Raw genomic sequence first — 24,267 nt, forward strand, 5'->3', positions numbered from 1 at the left:
TTAATTTAATGACACATTTATAGTCTTTTCATTAAACATCTGGACAATACAAAATACATCAAACAGCATATCCAAATTATAACCAACCAAGACTCCCCCTCCACCACTTTATTTCAACTCAGTCCCGCCTAGAAGAATTATAATACTCTGACAAAATTACTTCCACCACCAATACACAAACAAAGGCTGGAGCATGAGAGGACAGATTAGAGAGAAGCTTGATCCTTTCGAGCTTTACCCCTCCCCCTTCTATGCTACTCACCTACTATGAGTCCAATTTCACACCTGGGGTCCTTGAACGCACATGACATCATCGTCCCCACGGTGTCATTCACAAGCGTCACAACATCCAAGTCAAAGCTCTGGGAAGAAAATGAAGTCTAAGTGGTAATCAGGACACACATATACAAAACGAGAACACACGTGGAAGGGCATAATCGAATGTCACCGGCGAAATATATCGCTGGCGATCTATTTTGGCGGCGGCGCAACAGCTGGCCAAAACCGTATTATCGAAAAAGATGGCCGGCCATCTTTTTTTTTTTTTATAATACGGTTTAGCCCGGCCAAATGCCAGAGTTCGCTGGGTTTGAGATGGCCGGTTTTGTTTCTCAGTGATAATGGAAAAAAATGCCGGCCATCTCCAACCTGGCGACATCCAAGGCATTTGGTCGTGGGAGGAGCCAGCATTTGTAGTGCACTGGTCCCCCTCACATGCCAGGACACCAACTGGGCACCCTAGGGGTCAGTGCAGTGGACTTCTGAAAAAGCTCCCACATGCATAGCTCCCTTACTTTGGTTGCTGAGCCCCCCAACCCCCCCCCCCCCCAAAACCCACTACCCACAAATGTACAACACTACCGTAGCTCTTAGGGGTGAAGGGGGCAACTACATGTGGGTACAGTGGGTTTTGGAGAGCTCCCATCTACCAGCACAAGTGTTACAGGTAGGGGGGGTGGGCCTGGGTCCGCCTGCCTTAAGTGCACTGCGGTACCCACTAAAAGTGCTCCAGGGACCTGCATACGCGCAGGCCTCTAGGACTTCTTGCTGCTGTATAATCTTGGCACACCAGTTGACACCTGAAGACTAATCTCTTTGAAAAAGTCCTTTATTTGAATAAGCACGTTTACTCACAGTTAACTGCAGATCAGAGGTTGTGCCCCACTGGCAAAGAGTCTCCCTGGTACTGAGATTAGCATTAGGTCAGAGCTGGCAGAATGGTGTACAATGCCCTTTTTCAGCCACATTCAAGGTAATAACTAAGTTCTCTAACGTGAGTAACACATGAAAGGGATCTAGCACTGGCTTACAAAAATGGCCACTACCTCATGGACTACCGGAAACAAAACAGGGCAAACTCTGACCCAGTTAGCAGGGGGGAAAGCACCATGGGAGTAGAGCCCAGTACCCTACACCCACCACAATGCATTGCTGATGTGACTGTGCAGTGCACCTAACAGAAAAGGTGTCACACTCACCCGAGAGCCACATCACAACCAGGGAAAGGCTGTCAGAGGATAGAACACAATCTGCTGTCATGGAGGTGGGTACGGCATTTGAGGCTGGCATAGAGGCTGGCAAAAAAGGTTTTTAGTTTTATTGTTTTATTGTGGGAGGGGGTTGGTGACCACAGGGGGAGTACGGGGAGGTCATCCCCGATTCCTTCTGGTGGTCACCTGGTCAGTTGGGGCACCTTTTTGAGGCTTGGTCGTGAAAATAAAAGGACCAAGTAAACCCGGTGAAATACTGCTTAACGCCGCTTTTTTTTCCATTATCCGCGAAAGCCAGCTATCTGGTAGCCACACCCATGTCCCGCCTTCGCTACACCACTGACACGCCCCCTTGAACTTTTGCTGGCAAGGCGACGGGGAAAGCGGCGATGCTGTCAAAAAAGCCGCTTTCGATTATACCGATTTGGCCGCTTTTGAGAGATCGCCAGCCATCTCCCGATTTATGGCCAGCAATCATTTTCGAAAATAAGCTTGATAGTAACATAGTAGATGACGGCAGAGAAAGACCTGTACGGTCCATCCAGTCTGCCCAACAAGATAAACTCATATGTGCTACTTTATGTGTGTACCTGACCTTGATTTGCACCTGCCATTTTCACAGCACAGACCGTAGAAGTCTGCCCAGCACTAACCCCGCCTCCCACCCCCCCCCCCCCCCCCCCCCCGCTCTGCCACCCAATCTCCGCTAAGCTTCTGAGGATCCATTCCTTCTGAACAGGATTCCTTTATGTTTATCACACAATGTAAGTATAAGTAAAGTACAATCACGTATAATAACATAAAGGCAATGTACATATATTATAAACAAAATAAAAAAGTAACCCTTTAACAAAAGGGTAGAGAGATTAACAAAGTAACTTCCAAAAATTCAAGTTTATATATATATATATATATATATATATATATATATATATATATATATATATATATATAACACCTCTGAGGCAGCTTAGAGTAAAAGGAGGGGAAAGTATGTTGATATCTTACTAATGGAGGAAATATTGTGTATCAACGTTATTACTAAAATTACAAGAACAGATATATACACGAATGCATTTTTAAACCTTGGCACCGTAAATAATCTGTTAACGGAGACCAAGTTATGCATTTCTTCAGAACTGTGCCTATTAAGGAGGCCACGGGACAGAGTTAAACATACATACAAAATCGGATTGTATGTGAGCCTCTTTCCTTCCCAAACAGGACACCTCCTTATGACAAGCAGCATGAAGAGCCCAGCAGCCCTGCTTCCTGTGCTGTCCCCTCACCCTACCTGCTTTCTTTTTATGGCATCTCGCAGGAGTTTCACTACATCCTGGCCTTCACAACCTGAGGCTTTAAATCCCTTTGTCCAGTGAATCAGGATGCCCTGCAGGTCAAAACAGGCATACAATATTTTAAGCCAGAACTAGGTGTCAGGACATGCACCTGTTACCTAAAACCATGATGTCACTACTGGGAGTAACAGATGCCAGTAAGCTGATGCCTCTCCACACTCGTGAACAGCCTCTGACCATCTGCTTTTTACTTATTTTTTTCAAGTTTATTATTAAGACTTTCTATCCCACCTCCCGGGTATTCCATCGAGGCAGCTTACATTCTAATAAGAGGGGAGGAATTTATATATAACATGAGAGGGGATAGTAAGGGGACGGGGTAGAAGTTCAATACAGATAGGAAAAGAAAGATGGGTAAACACGAAAAGGAACACATTAGTATCTTCCTGAGTCCTAGTGTTTGTCAAAATATAGGGCATAAATGCAAATTCTGTCAGCAGAAGGCATCAGAGAAAAGGAATATCTTCAGATCAGTTTTGAACTGGGCGAGAGATGTCTGTGTACAGCGATGTGGAGATACTAAATTCCATAGCTGGGGCTCTTGTAAAGAGAATATGGAGTCTCTAGTATGTTCTTGTCTTATGTCTTTATAGGTGACCATGGTCAAAAGGTTTTGTTAGAGAGACCTAAGGGCTCAGGATGGGTGATAAGGTATTATATAGCGAGAAAGATGCACTGGCTCCCCTGTGTTTACTATTTTGAAAACTAAGAGAAATTTGTAGTTACTCTGTGAGTGAGAGGCAACTAGTGGACTGCTTTTAAATGTGGTGTGATGTATTCCAATTTGCCGACCTTTTTGATAAGGTGAAGGGCAGTATTCTGGACCAGCTGCAGCCATCAAAGGTGTTTCACTTTGATACCTCTGTAAAGAGAATTACAGTAGTCCAGTTGACTAAATTACAAGTGAATGAATGAGAATGTTTAACGCTGGAAGATGCAGTAAAGGGAAGGGGATGGGGATGGAACTTGATATACCACCTTTCTGCAGTTACAATCAAAGATGTTTACATACTGTATACAGGTACTTATTTGTACCTGAGGCAATGGAGGGTTAAGTAACTTGCCCAGAGTCACAAGGAGCTGCAGTGGGAATTGAATCCAGTTCCCCAGGATCAAAGTCTGCTGCACTAACCTCTAGGCTACTCCTCCACTAGCAACATTCCGTGTAGAATCTCAAATAGTAGCAACAGAATCTCAAATAGTAGCAACATTCCATGTACAATCTCAAATAGGGAAAGGGAAATGGAACTTGATATACTGCCTTTCTGTGGTTTCTGCAACTACATTGAAAGCGGTTTATATACTACATACATGTACTTATTTGTACCTGGGGCAATGGAGGGTTAAGTGACTTGCCCAGAGTCACAAGGAGCTGCAGTGGGAATTGAATCCAGTTCCCCAGGATCAAAGTCCTCTGCACTAACCACTAGGCTACTCCTCCACTCTGTAAAGATTGAACTGAGTGAATTAGTCAAAGCTTCTAGAATGAACAGTGAACCACTTGTCCGATTTGCAGTTGAAACATAAGTGTAGCGTTTAGGATAACACCAAGGATTTTTGTAGTGTTTGTTACTGCAATTATGCTATTATTTAGGAGGATCAGCTGTTTGAGAGTTTTCATGGAACTATTAGTGAAAAGCAGTGCTTTAGATTTTAGCGGATTTAGGAAAAGATGCTCAACAGCTCTAAATTAACCTGAAATATACCTTACACAGCCCACCCACTGCAGTGTCCTTTCATCCTTCAGCCCTGCCTGACCAACCAGAGTCCTCTCTCCTTTGGCCTGGGGTCTCCTCACTACCCTGCCCTCATTTCCTTCCTACTTGCTCTCTTCTCTCTGCCCCTTCCCCCTCACCTGGTCCAGGCTTGTCTGCTTGCAAGGGAAAGAGAAGGTGAATCCCAGAGGCAGATGCTTTCCCAGCAGACCTTGTTTCTGCTGGAAGTCCATAATGCAGTCCACAATATGGTCAAAAAGCTGAAAAGAGGAAAAGAGAGCAATTCACACCAGAGTAAATTCTGAGGTCCTTAACAGGACCATCCTCAGAACATCAAGCTCCACATCACCTAGTGAATATACTCCCCCAGTCACACTACCCAGATCAATCCCCCCCTCAATACCAGCCAGGTCATTCTCCCCCACCCCCAAATACCAGCCAGCCTACCAAGGCCATTCCTGTCCTGGTTCTGTAGCCATCCTCCACATCACTGAACATAAATTTGCATTTTAATTGTTGTGTTCTGTTATGCTGCTTTGCCTCATCTACTGAAGAGGAAATTGATCTATATATTCTTTTACAAAAATTACCAAAACCCCACACAAGAAACTATGACAGGGCCCATTTCCTATTTCCCCTCTCCACAGCAGCAATCTCTCAGTCCACAAAATCTTTGTTGGCCTGTGTAAATTACCTGAGTTCCTGTACCTTGGATCACCCGCTCTGGGAGGCAGTAGATTTCACTCTGAATCTTCACACCAGCATTCTCTGTACTATTTATCTGCACCAGCAGCACACGAAAGTTAGTCCCACCCAAGTCCAAAGCAAGGAAGTCCCCTCTCTCTGCAAAAATTCAGGAGACCCCATTAGTCAATCCTTCATCCACATCTTCCACCCAGAGACTCCCCTCTGTCCCTTGGCCATGCACCTCTCCCCTACCCCCATATACACACACAGCATCCTTCAGCCCAGCACTCCCATACCCACCACACCCACCCAGAGCACACCCCACTACACCTGCCCCAGCTCATTTCCCAGCAGAGGTAAAGGCCAAGCTTCTAAACTCCAATAGAAAAAAAAATTGAAGCCGAGACATTTGCTAGAGAAGTCAGAAGTTGAAGTGCCAGAAATCTGATCAGCAGCTTTTGTGCTACTTTCCCTGGATCCTACCTGACCCATCTGGGGTGGCACTGACAAAGGTGGGCAACATGCGGACACTGGAGGTGTGATGGGTGTCCTTCTGAAGGCCCAGAGCCATTTCTCCCCTCAGCTTTCCCTGTACCATCTTCAGCTCTTCCCAGGACAGCCTCAGTGGTGCTAGTGTATTGTTGATCTCCTGGCGCTGAACTGCCAGGCGGTGAGCCACCGCAGTTACCATGGCAGTTCCCTTCCCACTGCCATCCTCCGACAAGATGAATTTGACCTCACAGTTGGGCACTAGTAGTTTCACAGTTCTGTGCAGTTTGTCACTGAATCTGTAAGGTGGGGGTGAAAGGAGAAGAAAGTGAGGAGAAATGTGTAAAGTAGTTTTGGGATCTTCAGAGCCAACATAGCCATTAAACAACTAGACGATCACCTAGGGTACCAGGAACAAAAAAAGCAAACACTAGGTGCTGAGAGCCAGAGAACCTCAGAGAATTAATGTGTGTCATTACTTACGAGAAGGGCGGCCAATGTTCTAATCACCTCTTTACCCAGGTGAAGGGTTATTGGAAACTGCTCGCCACAAAGCTGAAAAGCAAGATGTCCAGACATCAGCATTGATGGTGGCAGCTTAGGAGCTGAGCTCCAGAGCTTCCAGACCCTAAAGTGCTTTCTTTTATGCACTAGATTGAAAGGCTGGTACATTTTGGTGCAGAATGTAGAGAGAAACTTGCATTCCATTGTCATGGCTATCAAAAAGAGAAAAACGGATATAAAATTGTATTCGAATGCTGGTATGGCTCACACAATGCGCCATGAGGGGAAAATGGCAGCAGCAGAGCCCGAGAGCCTGGCAGGGCCAGAAAGTAGTGGAGCAGGAGCAGAACTCTTCCCGCTGTGGAGGAAATGAGATGTTAGTTTCAAGATCTCAAAACTGAACTTATTGTGGTGCCAAGTGAATTACAACTTGAGGTGAAGATTTAAAGAATATGGCTGACCTTGAGCATCATGTCAAGGAGGTGGAGGCACACAGATCTGCAGGGAGAAAATTTGGTAACTGTTATGAGGAAGATGCCTTACAACTGGAGGACCTTTAAAATAGGGCATGGCAGAGTAATTGACAGCTCTGGGACATACCAGAGACAGTTGTCCAGGCCTAGTGAACAGAGAAGAAACTATGTGGCCATGAGACCTCTTGCTGGACCAAGCACATAGAATTCCTGGTCCCCAGGACAGGAACACCTCTCGGGATGTAACTACTACTACTATTTAGCATTTCTATAGCGCTACAAGGCGTACACAGCGCTGCACAAACATAGAAGAAAGACAGTCCCTGCTCAAAGAGCTTACAATCTGTGTGCTTCCATAAATATGGAGATAAGAAAGGGTGCCAAGTCGACACAGCAACAGGGAGGCTGAGTGATACTGCAAGGAATAGACATCAAACTCTATGCTACTAGGCTACATCAGAGACAGTTCCTCCGACAGGAAAAAAACAGTATTGCTGGTTATTCCCCACAGGCCTCATGTTTACTGCAGAGGGTAAGAAGTAGCCGGGGCAGTCTGTGTTGGATGTACAAAAATGTTTTGCAGAGACAGGACAGTGCGGCAATACAGAGCTGGCAACATCAAATTACACTGTGACAGAATGTACAAGAGGCAATCGCTGATGCTGGCTGCCAGAAGGAGACCGCAGAACGCCCAGGATTGCGGTAGAGCGTAATGCTGTAGGGAACGCATGACACAAAAATGTTTGGAATGAAGAGCGACGGTAATGTCTTGTTTTTTTCTTCCTTGGTTGTATTTTTTTGTGTCCAGCAGCCCCTGGTGCAGGATGAACCCAGTTAACCATTTACTATATACTGGTGGATAGATCTTCTGGTGCCATCCCATCTCAGAATGGCTTCTTGTTACACTGACGTATAAACACTTCCTCTGCTCGCAGCCTACTATGACAGTGGCAGGTAATGTGGAATTGTGGGGGAGATGGGTGTGGGGAGATTTGGGGTTTCTGGGAGGGGATGTTCCAAGCAGGGATGATTGGGAATTATATTGGGAAACTGGAACTTTTCAGGCTGGGATTTGATCCTGTATACATTGGGGGGGGGGGGGGGGGGGGGGATACGGTTGGTAACCTTTAATGTATGGAGTTTGAATTCCTCTAGAAATCAGCAATTCCTGTTCAAAGAATTCTGGAGTCTTCAGGTCCACATAGGGTTTTATTCAGCAAACCCATTTGCCTGTATATGAAAGATTGTTGTGTTTTCCTGGTCAGTTTGTGCTTCTAATAAGTGTAGGAAGAACATTAATGGGGTAGTGATTTTTTCCCCCCGATACAGAAGGTGCTAAGAGAGCCTGAGGGTAGACATATCTACAGTGCAATTGGGGTTTTTGGAGCACCTTCATATTTTAGTGCGTACCCTCATTCTTGGATGCGACTGGAAATCTTACTTCAGACCTTGTACTGGAGTGCTCTCCAGGAATTAGAAATTGGAGACAGAAGGGGCTGGTGAGTTTGAATACATTTATGATTCATTTTAATCTCAGATTGACTTGTGACTTGTGGATAAACAGGCTGTGGCAGGGGTGGTACTGCTAAAATTGAGGCAATCACATGGTCCAACTATGTCCCTACATGATTTGACTGAGAATGGAGGAATATGGGGGAGGGGGAGAGGGGGAATGAAATGTCTACTATCAGCTTAGAAGCTGTCTCTCTAAGTGACATAAGGCTGAAAATGCAATAGAAAATGCTGTTGCTATAAGCCTAAGGGAGCAGTAACGAGAATTTATGAAGTGTTGCAGGTGGGCAAGGGTTCTCTTTGGGGAGTGAAATTGACTGCACTCAGATATATCAGGGTCTCTTAAAGGGATTCCTGGTTGGCCACTTGCTTGGAAATGGATTTAAAATACTATGTAGGTGGTATTTTATCCCGAAGAGACTCAATTTAATGAGGAAGACAGCTTCTCCACAGCGTTGCAGGAACTGTGGAGAGACGGACACATTTCAGCATATTTGGTGGCCTGTTCAAAAAGAGACAGCTACTGGGATTGTTTATGTCAAGGGATGAAAGAGGTCCTGCACATTAACCCAGTGGGAGATATGCAAGTCTGACAGCTCAATGGCCCAGTGGCTCAAGTGGGAAAATATTAAGTCCATACGGCAAGGTTGGGTGATCGCTGGGAGCTGGAAAGTTGATATGTCATGCTGGGATCTTATGCTGGCAAAAATACATTAGATAGATAGATAGATAGATAGATAGATAGATAGATAGATAGATAGATAGATAGATAGATAGATAGATAGATATCAAATGGACTAACTGACGGCAATGAAGATACAATTTAAAAGGACTTGGGGGTGTTATGAGCAGTGAAGAAATAGTTACATGTCTGCTGTTAAATTTGAAACCAACAGTCAAACCCAGAAAAAATACCCTACATAGATGAAAAGGAGTAAGATAGGACAATGGAAATCCACAAGGTTGCTAAATAAGATCTCCAAATGCATCTTTACAGGATTGGGGAGGGGGTGAAGTCTATGAGTCTAAAGTTAATTGAGGCGTGCAAGGCTGAAGGTTTGTCTATGATGCCTTGCATAGTTCCTGCGGATATTTCCTGGAAGAGATAGCTCTAGTCACCCATCTCAAAGGATAGCAGCAGAGTAATGGCATCAGCATACAGCAATGAAGGAAACAGGTTATGCTTACTTTGTTTGTCTATTTGGTATTTGATAGATAGCCATTCATTGAATCGTCATGGCAGTGTGCAAAATCAGAGTGATATAGTGGAACATAAAAACAAATGACCAAAAAAAAGAGCAGACATCAAGAAAAGCAACAAACAAATTAGGAAGGGGAGGAGCAGAACAGCAGCTTTATAAAACAAAACAAACAAACAAACAAAAAAGAATCTTAAACTGTACACAAAAGGGTCACTCTGGAATGGCGATCGCCATGATGGAACAATGTAAGCCACATTGAGCCTGCAAATAGGTGGGAGAATGTGGGATACAAATGCAGCAAATAAATAAATTAACTCCTTTCACTCTGCAGCCTTTAGTTCTCTCACACTTCAATCTCTCAATGTAAGCAGCAGGAGATCCTTCATTTCAGTTTTTGTGTTTGACTCTTTCCATACAATACAGCAAGAAACTGAACAGCAGTAACATTAGCAGAAACAAGATTCATAATTCTAAAGGCTAGAGATGCCAGGGTTCCGGAAATGCTGCTTTGAACAGAATCGTAACCAGGCCCTCAAGGGATGCAAGCTGGCATTCCCTGTGGCATGATGGGGCCCAAGGCACAGCAGGGGGCAGAAAGCACAGAAACAGCTGTACTGGCTTATACCATGTTTTGATGGAAACCACTTTAAGAAAAGAGAATATATAAGGAGGAAGACAACAGAGCAGACCAGGAGCGAAATAGAGGAGGATACCCAACACCCTATGTATTAAAGACAGGGAGTGACGCTGCGAGAACAGAAGCAGTACTTCTGCTGAGCTACTACAGGCTGCCCGGATTACAGCAAACCGCAGCCCCCAACTCTCTACGGACACCTTACTTGGGATGCTGTCTGTACACTGTCCCATCTACAGCCACGGTGGTCTTCAGAACTGCCAGCCCCCGGTTCTTCTGTATGTGGGTGATAATAGCAGCCAGCCCTGCAGCACACAGGTTGGCAGAGCGTGTGGAGACAACACTACAGATGTGTTGCACATAGGCACAGTCCTGGTCACTGGGCCGCAGGCCCAGAAGAGACATGAACTGCTTTGTTTTGGCCAATCCACAGGTATCTCTGCAAATGAAAATTCAACAAAACATTTACTGTATCCACACACATAAGCCAAAACATGGCCTCCTGTTCACAACTCCCTCCCACCCCAAATACATACACACACACACACATTCTGTCTTCAATAGAACACAGTGAAAAATGAATGGCACCACATGTAAGCTACAGCACCCCCTACCCCTCCCCAACATACGGCCTACACACTTTGCTAGCAACAAAAACAGTGTGGCTATCAGCACTAAAATGGCACAACAGCACTCATTCATAGAGCACTCCACAGAAGAGGACTGAACACACACCCCCACCCCCAAATATGGGGAGACACCATGAGAATACAGCAAAGAATACCAGTCAGTCTCACTCTTCAATGGCCGAAATCTTCTCGATCTCAAATTGTCCTTTGGTCAGCAAGCCAGGGGTCATGACCCCCTGAAAGAGCAAACCCTGATTGGTCAGTTTTACCAGGATGAGGCGCACAATTTCTCCCATGTACATTCCACTAATCATCTTTTCAAAGCTGTGAAAACATGAACAGGTTTGGGGAGAGGGATTAGCTCACATCCGTATAAAACTAAGGGAGACCATCCCCCATTCACCACTACACATACATCTTTTCCATTCACATCTTGAGTTCATGGCTTCATATGCCCTTCCATACACATCCTGAGTCCCTACTTCCACTTCCCTTCCAAATCCCCACTCATCTATCCCCCCTACCCATACATCCCGAGCCCCTGCTCCATTCCCTCTTCCCAACCCACACACATCTCAAGCCCCTGCTCCCCTATCTCCCCACCATACAGATCTTTGCTCCTTGAACTCACCACTGCTTCCCTGGGTTCAAAGAATCTTTGTCCACTTGCTGGTCAAACTCAGTCTGGATGTGTGACAGAGCCCCATCATCCCCAAATGCCCCCCACTCCATGTTAATGCACATCAGCCCTTCATCTCCCTCCACCAGCTCCACGTACTGCATCTCCTCCATGTAACAGGCATTTGTTCCCTTACCTTTCAAGGAAACAGAAAACAGGTACAAGCATCTCAGGAAAGCTCCTGTACAGTTGCATATGGCCAAGCCACAGGCTCTCAGCTAGTCTGCTCATGCACTGAGGCACTCCTTGGATTCCTAAGCAACTGCGGAGGTCGCTGCCCTGACAGTACCTAGGAACTTATAATACCCTTCTTCAATGCATAAAAAGTCTGTGCCTGTAGCTTTAAGACCCAGGAAGAAACCCTGCTTTATACCTTCCCTCTATGCTGTCTAGGAAACAACAGAAAGAGACCAGGTCAGGTGTGGGGTGAGCATAATCACCCCAATCAAGAACGCACAACCTACACCACAAGAGGCCAAATTAACCCTGTAACATTCTGGCAACAGATCTACAAGAATGAATGGACAGTGCAAACAGACTCGAAACACTATCTCCTAGATTGGGACAACAGATGCAGAAGCATATTAGATAACATAGCACCACTACAAACAAGAACCTCATGAAGGCACAACTCGATACCATGGTTTAACAAAGAACTGAAAAAAAACTAAAAACAAGAGTTAGGAGGCTTGAACGAGCATGGAACAAAATAAAAGATGAATACACACTTAACGTGTGGAAACAAATGCAAAGAAAATACAAATATGCAATAAGACAAACCAAAAGATCATACTACAAAACCAAAATAGGGCCAGACTACAAAGACACGCATAAACTTTTCCAACTCGTGAACAAACTACTAGATACTATACCGGTTACCACAACCAACACAGACACCCCATCAGCAGACAACCTTGCTAAATATTTCAATGAGAAAATTACAAAGCTACGAACCACGTTACTACTTAATACCACTGACCATGAAAAATTCATTGACTGTCTGGACCCAATCCCTGATGAATATCCAGCAGACCAAATCTGGACAAACTTCACTCTACTTACTGATGAAACCGTCACCCAAGCAATCAACAGGTTCACCAAATCCCAGTACAAACTGGACATATGCCCCAACAACCTAATAAAATCCGCCCCTCAACGCTTCATAACAGACCTCACGTCGCACCTAAACTACATGTTACAACACGGACTCTTCCCTAAGGATAAAGGAAACATACTACTCACCCCAATACCTAAAGATTCAAAGAAAAAAGCAAATGACATAACCAACTACCGCCCGGTTGCATCTATCCCTCTGGCAGTCAAACTAATGGAAAGTATGGTAACCAAGCAGCTTACCGACTACTTAAACAAATTCTCAATATTACATGAATCACAATCAGGATTTCGATCCAACCACAGCACCGAAACAGTATTAATCACTCTCATAACCAAATTCAAACAAGCAATTGCAACTGGCAATAGTGTACTTCTCCTACAATTTGACATGTCCAGCGCGTTCGACATGGTAAGCCATAAAATACTATTAAACATCCTAGAATACTTCGGGATTGGAGGAAGCGTACTTAGTTGGATCAAAGGCTTCCTACCCACAAGAACATACCAAGTGATATCAAATTCGAATACATCATCACCATGGAAACCAGAATGCGGAGTACCCCCAAGGATCACCGCTTTCACCGACCCTTTTCAACCTAATGATGACACTTCTAGCCAAATCACTATCCAACCAAGGCCTTAATCCCTACATCTACGCAGATGATGTCACGATCTATATCCCGTTCAAACATGATCTAACAGAAATCACAAATGAAATCAAACACAGCCCCTAAATCATGAATTCATGGGCGGATGCATTTCAATTAAAACTCAACGCAGAAAAAACACAATGTCTCATCCTCTTATCACAATATAATACGAACAAACCCACCACTATAAACACCCCAAACTACACCCTTCCTGTTTCAGATAGCCTGAAAATTCTCGGAGTCACAATTGACCGAAACCTCACACTAGAAAGCCATGTGAAAAATACAACAAAGAAAATGTTCCACTCAATGTGGAAACTCAAAAGAGTAAAACCTTTCTTTCCAAGGGAAATATTCCGCAGCCTGGTACAATCAATGGTGCTAAGCCACCTAGATTACTGCAATGCAATCTATGCCGGATGCAAAGAACAAATCATGAAGAAACTCCAAACTGCCCAAAACACAGCAGCCAGACTCATATTTGGAAAAACAAAATACGAAAGCGCCAAACCCCTAAGAGAAAAACTACACTGGCTCCCACTTAAAGAATGTATTACGTTCAAAATTTGCACACTGGTTCATAAAATCATTCACGGCGAGGCCCCTGTGTACATGTCAGATCTCATAGACTTACCAACCAGGAACACAAAAAGGTCAGCACACACATTCCTGAATCTCCACTACCCCAGCTGCAAAGGACTAAAATATAAATTAACGTATGCATCCAGCTTCTCCTACATAAGCACGCAACTATGGAATGCACTACCAAATGCCATAAAAACAATGCACGACCTAACTAACTTCCGAAAATCACTAAAAAACCAACCTGTTCAATAAGGCATACCACATTGATCCATCATAAACACCAGACAATGAAACTTATACCAGAACTGGACAAAACCGAACTCTCTATACTTGACTGCTTCAGCTACTTTGTCACGAATGAACTTTAATGCAATACCACTCTATTTCTCATTCCGAATATGAATTCTCTATACTTGACTGCTTAATCTACTCTGTCACTTATGAACTTTAATGCAGTACCTCTTTGTATTTCTCATTCCAGAAATGGCGATCGCCATTACAGAACAATGTAAGCCACATTGAGCCTGCAAATAGGTGGGAAAATGTGGGATACAAATGCAACAAATAAATAAATAACATCTCTTCTGCTCTCAAGCCAGTTACATTCAGTGGGTACAGAATCAGAGAGGGAAGCGCCTCATCCATGGGCAGGGCTCGAGTGGGCTGAATAAGTGACAGAACCCATCACAATGAGCAAAACAACCCTAGAAGCCTGTTCTGAGCAGCAACGTCAGACAACAGTAGTGGGAATCATGAAAAAAAACTCCCCACAGGCAGCTCAATAGTATTAGGAAGGGGAAGAATGAAATCAATGTAGCCAGTGACCTTACAAACAGTGCTGGCTAGTGCAGGAGGGAAGGGAAAAAGCCAAGCTGCCTCAAATCTCTTCCGTGCTACACGAGTCAACAGTTTTGCTTTATTAATTCATTAGTGATGCCTGGTTCTCTCTTCATTCCTTTCTTGAGTGGGATTGAGGGAGATGTTAAGCTACTTCAGTAGGACAGTCGTAAATAAATTACCTTTTCTACAGCAAGTCCCTGTGTGCTGGACAGTTCATCCATCTCCATAACTTACCCACAACCAGTCCAATCTCACAGCTCCGCTCATGGTACCCACAGCTCATCATGGTCCCCACGGTGTCATTTACAATGGCAAGAACATCAATGTTGCAATCCTGGAGGGGGTGGGGGAGATGAATAGAAAGATGTGAACAGGACTGTGAGATTGTCCATCACCCCAGGCCGGAAGGAGAGCTGTGAAGCAATCTCAAGACCTTATTCATTGGACAGAGTGCAAGGTCCTTCCCTCTCTTCCTCTCCACTATCTCGACTCTTACCCCATGCCTTTGGATGGCATCTCGCAGAAGCTGCACCACATCCTTCCCCTCCACTCCAGAACACTGAAAACCTTTAGTCCAGGAAATCAGGAGACTCTACACACGAAACAGCAAAGAGGAGGAGGAGAACAGCATGAAAACAGACTGCTGACATGACCCATAACCTCTCAATTCCTGCCACGCCCTACAGTATCCCTGCACTGTCCAACCTTCTTCCACCCCAATTCCCCCTCTCACAGTGCTTCAAGACTACTTGCCCCATCAAATCTAAACAGAGCTAATACTGAAATAAAAAGTATCTTCTGCTCCTATACCATTCCTCCCCACCCCACTTCCTACACTACCTCTAGCTACTGTTCTAATGAGATGTTTGGGGGGGGGGGGGGGGGGAATAACATTTCCACAAATGCACCCCATTCTATAACTGCAACACAGGCTGCTATGTGCCTTTATGAAAACAGGCACCAGAACCAGTCCCTGTAGCACACAAACGCGCTCACACGAAATTTAATCCTACTCCTAGGCAGGTGCACCTGTGCACACGGTCATTACACCTCTGGCCATGCTCAGCCCAAACTCCACCCCCAGGAACACTTACACATGGACTGGGTTTAAGTACACCTGCCCTTGTCAGCACAATATTCACTCAGACAATTGTATACCAGCCCTTTCTGGGTGCGAAACCTGCAGAAAATTGTTTGCTTGGTTATGACCTTCATAAGAACCCACCTTGTCCAGCTCTGTCTGTTCACAGGGGAAGGAGAAAGTTAAGCCCAAGAGCAGTCTTTTCTCTTTGATGTGAAATTTCTCCAGAAATTGAAATAGGCATTCCACTATATGATCAAAGAGCTGAAATAAGGAACGCTGTCATTATTAGATTACCCTGTCATCTAGACAGCAACTCAGTCCAGCAGATGCTTCTCTCCAAAGCACTGAAACTTAGGCTAACTAATTTATTGCACCAAGAACTGTCAAGGACAATAGCCCACATCATCACATGGACTCTCATCCTCAAAAGCTCATGTCTTAATAAATTGATTATTCAATGAAGGCACCACCAAACCCAGTCATCTAAAAGCCCTGCCAGATGTTTTACCCATGAGGCTCTCCTCTCCAAAATACTACCATCCAATAATTCAAACTTACAAGAACATACGTACAATGCTGGATCACAGAATTGTACATCGGGCCTCTAAGGGAGAGAACATAGAGATATAGACTGGATAGGCCATATGGTCTTTATCTGCTGTCATTTAGCACATAGGATCACTAAGGGAGAGGAAAGGAGAGTAGAGGGCATGGATGAGTAGATTGGATAGGCCATATGGTCTTTACCTGCCTTCATTTTTGTATGTTTCCTGACAGTGATCAACTAGATCACTTGGAAGTAGCCATAAGATTTCTCTCCTAGGTCACTGTTGCCTACCTTCCTAATAAATATTAATGGACCAGACCTCCAGAACATTGTCAAAATCTTTTCATAAGCCCAGCTGTATTACCGGCCTTAACCACACACTCCACCAACAAATTCCACAGTTTAACTGTTTGCTGACAAACTGTAGAAAAAAAAAATACTTAAGCTTAATGGAGTGTCCCCTAGTCCTAGAATTGACTGAACAGTAAACAACCCGGTCATCTACACACCAAATACGACAGCAATTGGCATCTTCTCCTTTTCTTCATAAAACAAATACTACCTCACTTGCCCCAATAGCATCAGCTCAAGCCTTGCAAGCACACACACAATACATAATACCTGTTTTCCTGTGCCCAGCATAAACATCCTCGGGAATGGCATAAATCTCACTCTCCATCTCCACACTATGCTTCCCATCTTCTGACACTTTCACCTGGATGACTCGAAAGTCAGTACCTCCAATGTCCAGCGCAAGGAAGTGGCCCTTCTCTGCAGGATAAAGGAAAGGAAGGGAGAATAAGGGAGAGTGACATTCCTTGTATGAATGGGCAGGAAGCGCCTACACTTTCCACTTACCCTGTACAACAGACATTTGTTCATTCTGGTCTACCTTCTCCATAGGTACTGGTACACCTGAAGGATCAGCCATCCACTGCTCCCCAAGGACCATGCCTCCTAGGCTGAATAATTAGAGGAGACCAGAAGACAGTGCCCATAATTTCACATCCCTACATGAAGCCATCACCTCACCTACACTTTTCCCCTCCACCTCACACCATGATACAGTGTCTCTAGGATTGATGCAGCCCTTCTCAATGATTCTTACAAGGACTTTATTTGCAACGGTAAACAACATCAACAGAAACACGCGTGATGAAATCAGGTTACAGAGGTGCAGAAATGTTTCATTCCTTACCTTACCAGAGGAATCACTTGAATTATTGCTGACTGTTATTTACTCTAACTGATATTTGCTTTAATTGTAGACAATTGTGCTTAATAGTTGTTATTTACTTAACTGCTATTTGCTTTATTTGCAGACAATTGTGCTTAGTAGTTGCTATTGAGATCCCTTTGAAACCTCCATTTGATTATAACTGCATTAAAAATGATCTAATCATAACTAGGACCAACTACCATAACATACCTACCAATAACCTCACATAAATCCTGACTGGCACCAAAATGGAAATAACTAAACTGATTCTTTTAATCTACTCCTTATCCATGATACATCACATATTAACCACACCCCTTACTGTCACCAAGAGCATACCTACATTATTCAATATTAATCTTACCAAAATAACTGTAACCAGATTAATGGAAGATCCACTACACGAAGACAAAATCAATACAAAGGAAAGAAAGGACCAAACATACCTAAAATACAAGATAATAATCAATTAATAAAAATTAATTTAACTTAAAATCAGACCGACCCTTATCAAACAATCCAGCTGGGTTAAATTAATGCTAGATCAGCTGTAAATAAGACAAATATAATAACAGACTGGATTACGCCTGATAACCTTGACCTCTTACTCATCACTGAAACCTGGCTTCATGATCAAAATGACCCTACAATTTTAGACCTATGTCCTCCAGGTTATAAAATCATGCATTGGACAAGAAAAGGAAAACGAGGAGGAGGTATAGCATTAATCCATAAATCTCAATTCATCATTACAATAACAGCCGAGTCTATAATGCCTCATCTTGAAATAGCCTCAACACGAATCCACCATACATTCTTGATTGACCACCTGAATATTGTTCTGTTTTATAGGCCACCGGGAAACTGGCTTGAGTGCCAACCACTACTTATGGAATTTTTATCAAACACATGTGTAGCTAACTCCAATGTTCTTATTATAAGGGACATAAACTTACACTTAGACGATTCTAATTCAACCAATGTTAGAGAATGTAAAGAGTTTTTTCAACTATGTGACCTTATCTGGCCAAATATACAAGCAACCCACACCAAAGGTCATCCTCTTGACCTCATTACATACAAATTAGCATCAGATCTAAATCTAACTCTAGTAGATACAAATGGGAAGATGTACCTTGGTCAGATCACCATAAATTGAACATATCCTTACAATGGAAAAGAAAAAACACACACCAGAACCAGGAACGCACCACCTATACCTCAAGAGGGAAAATAGATCCCATGACATTCTGGCAACAGCTCTACAATGACGAATGGACTATTCAAACAGACTCGAATAATTATCTCCAAGAATGGGGACATTAGATGCAGGAATACACTAGACAACATAGCACTTTTACGAACAAAATCCTCACGAAGAAACAATTCGATACCATGGTTTAATGAAGAGTTAAAAAAGCTAAAAACCCAGGTTAGAAGATACGAAAGAGCATGGAATAAAAGAAAAAAATGAAGGACACATTAATGCTTGGAAATAAATCCAAAGGAAGTACAAATATGCTATACGTCATTCCAAAAGATTATATTACAAAACTAAAATTGGACCAGACTTCAAAGACTCACACAAACTTTTCTACTAGTGAACAAATTACTAAACACCACTCCAGTCACTTCATCTACCACAGATACTCCTTCAGCAGACAGTCTTGCTAAGTACTTTAATGAGAAAATTGCTAAGATCTGAATCACATTATCATCTATTACTACCAACCATTAAATATTCTTCGACTGTTTGGATCCATCTCCTGAGGAATATCCAGCTGACAGAACTTGGTCTAACTTCACTACCCTCACTGAGAATCCATCACCCAAGCGATCAGTAAATTTGCTAAATCCCATTGCAAGCTTGATACATGCCCCAATAACTTAATAAGATTGCCCCTCAACACTTCATTACAGACCTCACAAAACGTCTAACCCACATGTTACAACATGGTCTCTTCCCTAATGATAAAGGAAATATATTACTCACACCAATACCGAAGGACATAAAGAAAAAAGTAAATGATATAAGCAATTACCGCCCAGTAGCATCCATTCCTTTAGCAGTCAAACTAATGGAAGGAATGGTGACTAAGCAGCTTACCGATTATTTAAATAAGTTCATGATTTTACATGAATCACAGTCAGGATTTGATCTAACCACAGTACAGAAAACTGTACTGATCACTCTACTAACCAAACTTAAACAAGCAATAGCACAGGGAGATAGCATACTTCTCCTGCATTCGACATGTCCAGTGCCTTTGACTTGGTTAATCATGAAATACTGCTAAATATCTTAGAATACTTTGGAATACCAGGAATGTGACTTAACTGGATCAAAGGTTCTTCACAAATAGAACATACCAAGTGATATCAAACTCAATAATATCATCACCTTGGAAATCAGAGTGTGGAGTACCTCAGGATCTCCACTTTCACCGTCCCTTTTCAATCTAATGATGATGCCATTGGCCAAAACTTTAGCTAGCCAAGGCCTTAATCCTTTCATTTATGCAGATGATGTTACGATTTATATCCCTTTTAAACATGACCTAACAGAAATTACTAAAGCAATAAACGACAGCTTCCATATAATGAACTCATGGCGGTGCTTTTAAATAAAACTCAATGCTGAGAAAACACAATGTCTCATTCTTTCATCACAGCACAATAAGTACAAACCCACTAAGTTAAACATCCCTAGCTTTACTCTCCCCGTCTCAGAAACGTAAAAACTTTTAGGAGTTACAATTGATTGCAACCTTACATTAGAGAACCATGCGAAAATCACAACAAAGAAAATGTTCCATTCCATGTGGAAACTGAAAAGATTAAGCCTTTCTTCCCAAGAGAAGCATTCTGCAGACTGGTGCAATCATTGGTATTATGCCAGCTAGACTACTGCAATGCCATCTATGCGGGTGCAAAGAACAATTATCAAAAAACTTCAAACTGCACAGAACATGGCAGCCAGACTCATATTTGGCAAAATGAAATATGAAAGTGCCAGTCCCTTACAAGAAAAACTACACTGGCTCCCTTTAAAAGAACGTATTGCTTTTAAGGTTTGCACCCTGGTTCATAAGATCATACACGGGGAGGCTCCAGGCTATATGTCAGACCTTATGACCTACCAACCAGGAATTCTACCAGCTCATCACGTACATTCCTGAATCTCCACTACCCAAACTGTAAGGGACTGAAATATAAATTAACATATGCATCCAGCTTCTCCTACATATACACGCAAATTTGGAATGAATTACCAAAATCCTTAAAATAACACACGACATAGTGTCCTTCCGTAAACTATTGAAAACTTATTATTTAAGAAAGCATACAATAACAAATTATCCTAAATGCAAATTAACAAAACGCAACTATACAACATGTATTTTCTATATCTCAACTGTTTTTGCTAATTATCTTGATTTCCAGTTAATGATCCTAATTATTCAAGCTATTTTTGTCATGAACAAAGGTTTAACCTATTACCTTTAGCTCTTATCATAGGACGAACTTTCCTCCTGTAACCTAACCTAATCTGTCCCTCTACCTCAACTATGTATTTCTCCTATCCGGAACTTGTAATCACCACTTACGGAACTATGTAAGCACATTGAGCCTGCAAATAGGTGGGAAAAATGTGGGATACAAATGTTATAAATAAAAATAAATAAAATAGAAAGCTGGACATAACATCAAATACTCTTGGTGTGTAAAGTCTGTTTAATAAGAACAGCACAGGTTATCCATTTAATTACATCACTCCAACATACTACAGAAAAACATTGTCTTTGCCCATAACCTGACAGCCAAGAATTAATTCCAACAAGAAGATTCATACTCCACCTAAAGATTTCTCATATCCTGTATATTCACAGGACACCAGCTACAACAAAAACCACACTGCCATTCCACCCAGTCCACAGCACGCATATATAATCCAGACAACTATCGAGATAGAAGTTATAACAATCGGCCTGAAAGAATCCACAGAGACCAGGGGGCTGAAGTTCTTCAGCTGACTAAGCAGGACCATCTCCTGGCTGACAGGAAAATTTAAGGTGCCATTCAAATGCTTACACTTGGTCTATAAAATTATTAAAAAATTTATTACTCTCCAGTAACCATGGTTCAAGGTGAGGTACTTTTTTCCACATGTCAAATGAACACGTGAATCAGGTTCATGACATGACATACACATTACAACCCAAATGTTATGGGAGTAATTCTTACAAGGAGCCAGTAGTTTAGGCAGAGAAGGAAGGCACCTCATTATTTATGTGTATTGTGACCTCTTCTAGAATATCGCCTAGACGAAAAGTACAGACAGAATTTAACACAGGCATTTACAGCAGGTATAGGGCTCTTTTAAGTGACAGTGCCTTAATATATCCACATTGTGGTCATTTGCGCTAGTATTATATAAAGAAAATTCAAAGACTAAAATAAGTGCTATAATGAGTGCCTGTTCTAGAAATTACCCTCCACATGTTTTTAGACTCTTCCTAAAGGTCTGATCCCCAGTGAGCACATGCCACTCATGTGGTTGCATGTTCCACAGAGTAGGGGTGTAGAGGGAAAAAGCTCTGTCCATTTAGCCTGTTCCTTCACATTATTAATGGCAGGATAGCATAAGTGGTGTGGGAAGACAGGTCTATCAGTATTTAAGAGTTACACACCATCACCATAAGCCACGTCCTTCTACTCTATTCTAGACTGTACTGGCAGCCAGTGGACATGCAGTAGAGGCAGAGATACAAGTGCTGAGGTTCATCTATACACTACACACTAGCCTGGCCAGGAAGATTTTTGACTAGTGCCACCACACTTCACTATTAAGGATGGCTTCAACTAGATCCAGGATCCCACCTTCTTGTGATACACAGTTACCCTTAATTTTATACAGGAAGCTTCATCTTTGGGTTTTCTTAGGAAATTAAAGGCTCATGTTTTGATTTAGGTTTTCAATTATTGTATATGTTATATTTACTTATAGTGGTATTTGTAGTTCAGGTTCAAATGTGGATTACAATCCAAACAATTTAGTACATACATATTATAGTTATAAACCTTCTAATAAAGGAAAAATGTTGAGTAAATCTCCTATATACGGCCATATGAGACTTTAAAACCATGAGTTTATGAATTATTTTACAAGGTTGTATTATGTAACAAACAATAATATATACTCAAACTGTATATTATTGTTTAATTCCATATGTTTATAATCTGTTTTATTTTTGTTTTTGTTTGAATTTCATGTTTATATACTGTTTTTAATCCATAGGCTCCTGATGTAGGTCTTTTGGCCGAAACACAACGTTGTGTGGAGTCATTTTGTTCTTGAATAAATCTTGCTTCACTGCACTACTTGCGTGCTCCTTTCTTTGGAAATCCTGGTTCTCATTCCCACTTTCCTCTTTGTTCGCTATCAGGAGGGAGCCAGGAGCAACATGGGAACTGCCAATATTTTGAGCCTGTGCCTGCAAGACTGCTCAAAAGGCATTTCTAACTCTGCCCAGTTAGCAGAACCAGCACCAGCCCTGAATATCAACTTCAGGGCACCACTGAAGACTTGTATCATTCAGCACCAAAGCTCGGATTGGGCCTGGCCCTGAATTCGCCAGAGGCAGTCAGCGTTTAAAAAATGCTGACCACTGCCATCTGAATATGGACCCAATATCTTAACATCTGGAATATGGATCCTAATCTCAGACCATAACTTATTTTATTTATTTAAAAACACATTTATATACTACACCACTGATTAATAACCGACCCTGCACAGTATACAGTAAAAGAATAATAAGAACAAGCTGCATAATTTTAAAATAAATGTAAAAACATTTATACTCATACACCACTCCATCCATTCAAGCTGGTTCATAACAAACTTTCACAAACTATATGGACAAGGGACAATATACTAGGATGGCCGAAGGTTCAGATACTGTGAGAAAAGAAAAACAAAACAAAAAGACTGCTAGAGTCCCAGGACCTCGGTAACCTATTTCTCCCAGAGTCCCAACACTCCCCCCTCCCCACATCCACAACACACACAGCTAGAATTGCCAACTGGCTCCAGATTTGCCCAACAGGCTGATTCAGTCCTGGGTTTAACCCACTGAATGTAGGGACTTGTACTTCTTATTTCCCTATTGCATTCTCTGCAAAAACAAGTTTACAAGACCCTGCATGCATTGGGCTAAACCTAGCATTGGAATAACCTGTTGGTAAATCTGGAGCCAACTGGCCACCTGCCTGGTCCCTCTTTCCCATCACGTCTCAGTTCAGCTTGAACTTGTTTCCCAGTTCCGATTCCAGAAGTTTTTACCAGTTGCGTCGGGTGTGGAGCGGACATAAGTAGGCAGCATCTTGAGGGGGGAGGTATGGTGTGGTGCTTCCTGAGCCCCTGCTCCATATTCTGAGCATTCTCTCCATTATCTCCTGCAGCTCCATGAGGGACAAAACAAAAAGGCTGCAGGAGCACCGGAAGGTAGGAAAGAAGAATCCAGCATCAACTGGGTCTACTTTGAAGCAGAAAAGCAACAAGGGAGTATGAAACCTGGGAACAAAGCAGGAGCTATGCACACCTGCACAGGCTAGGCTGCTTTTTCCAGTACATTCTGGGACTTGTAGTTAAACAATACAAGCACACTATCAGTCCTACATCTACCAGTCTAAACAGAGAAAACACACTTTCCATGACACTGATGTGCGAAACATAACAATCTTGTTCCTACTACTGTATATGTCATGTATATAGTTCTCTATTGTACACAGAAATCTTACAGACTCTAATATATACTAACTATACATTATTTATTCTCTATGTAATCAAT

General features: G+C 42.6%; 2 protein-coding genes across 3 annotated transcripts in view; both read right to left on the reverse strand.

Annotated features, from left to right (window-relative positions):
• HK3 (hexokinase 3) overlaps nt 1–15,146 on the reverse strand; it is a 45,589-nt gene extending 30,443 nt beyond the window's left edge. Inside the window, exons 1-10 of one of the 2 annotated variants that reach the window (XM_030212121.1) lie at nt 15,060–15,146; nt 14,798–14,897; nt 11,325–11,508; nt 10,862–11,017; nt 10,270–10,503; nt 5,734–6,038; nt 5,258–5,406; nt 4,704–4,823; nt 2,785–2,880; nt 263–362 (exon numbers count right to left, since the gene is read on the reverse strand). In XM_030212121.1, the coding sequence (XP_030067981.1) occupies nt 263–362; nt 2,785–2,880; nt 4,704–4,823; nt 5,258–5,406; nt 5,734–6,038; nt 10,270–10,503; nt 10,862–11,017; nt 11,325–11,508; nt 14,798–14,849 (1,396 nt within the window). In that variant the 5' untranslated portion in view covers nt 14,850–14,897; nt 15,060–15,146. Of the gene's footprint in view, nt 1–262; nt 363–2,784; nt 2,881–4,703; nt 4,824–5,257; nt 5,407–5,733; nt 6,924–10,269; nt 10,504–10,861; nt 11,018–11,324; nt 11,509–14,797; nt 14,898–15,059 lie in introns of those variants that run through there. The other variant, XM_030212122.1, reaches the window with a different exon arrangement.
• Nucleotides 15,147–15,828: 682 nt separating this feature from the next.
• LOC115476863 (hexokinase-2-like) lies at nt 15,829–23,884 on the reverse strand. Its single transcript, XM_030213437.1, is given in 4 exon segments — nt 15,829–15,908; nt 16,816–16,965; nt 23,760–23,818; nt 23,820–23,884. Coding segments are annotated over 4 exon segments (282 nt in total). The 3' UTR covers nt 15,829–15,900.
• Nucleotides 23,885–24,267: the final 383 nt, after the last annotated feature.

This window comes from Microcaecilia unicolor, chromosome 8 (genome assembly GCF_901765095.1).
Source record: "Microcaecilia unicolor chromosome 8, aMicUni1.1, whole genome shotgun sequence".
In the NCBI taxonomy this organism is placed as follows: Eukaryota; Metazoa; Chordata; class Amphibia; order Gymnophiona; family Siphonopidae; genus Microcaecilia; species Microcaecilia unicolor.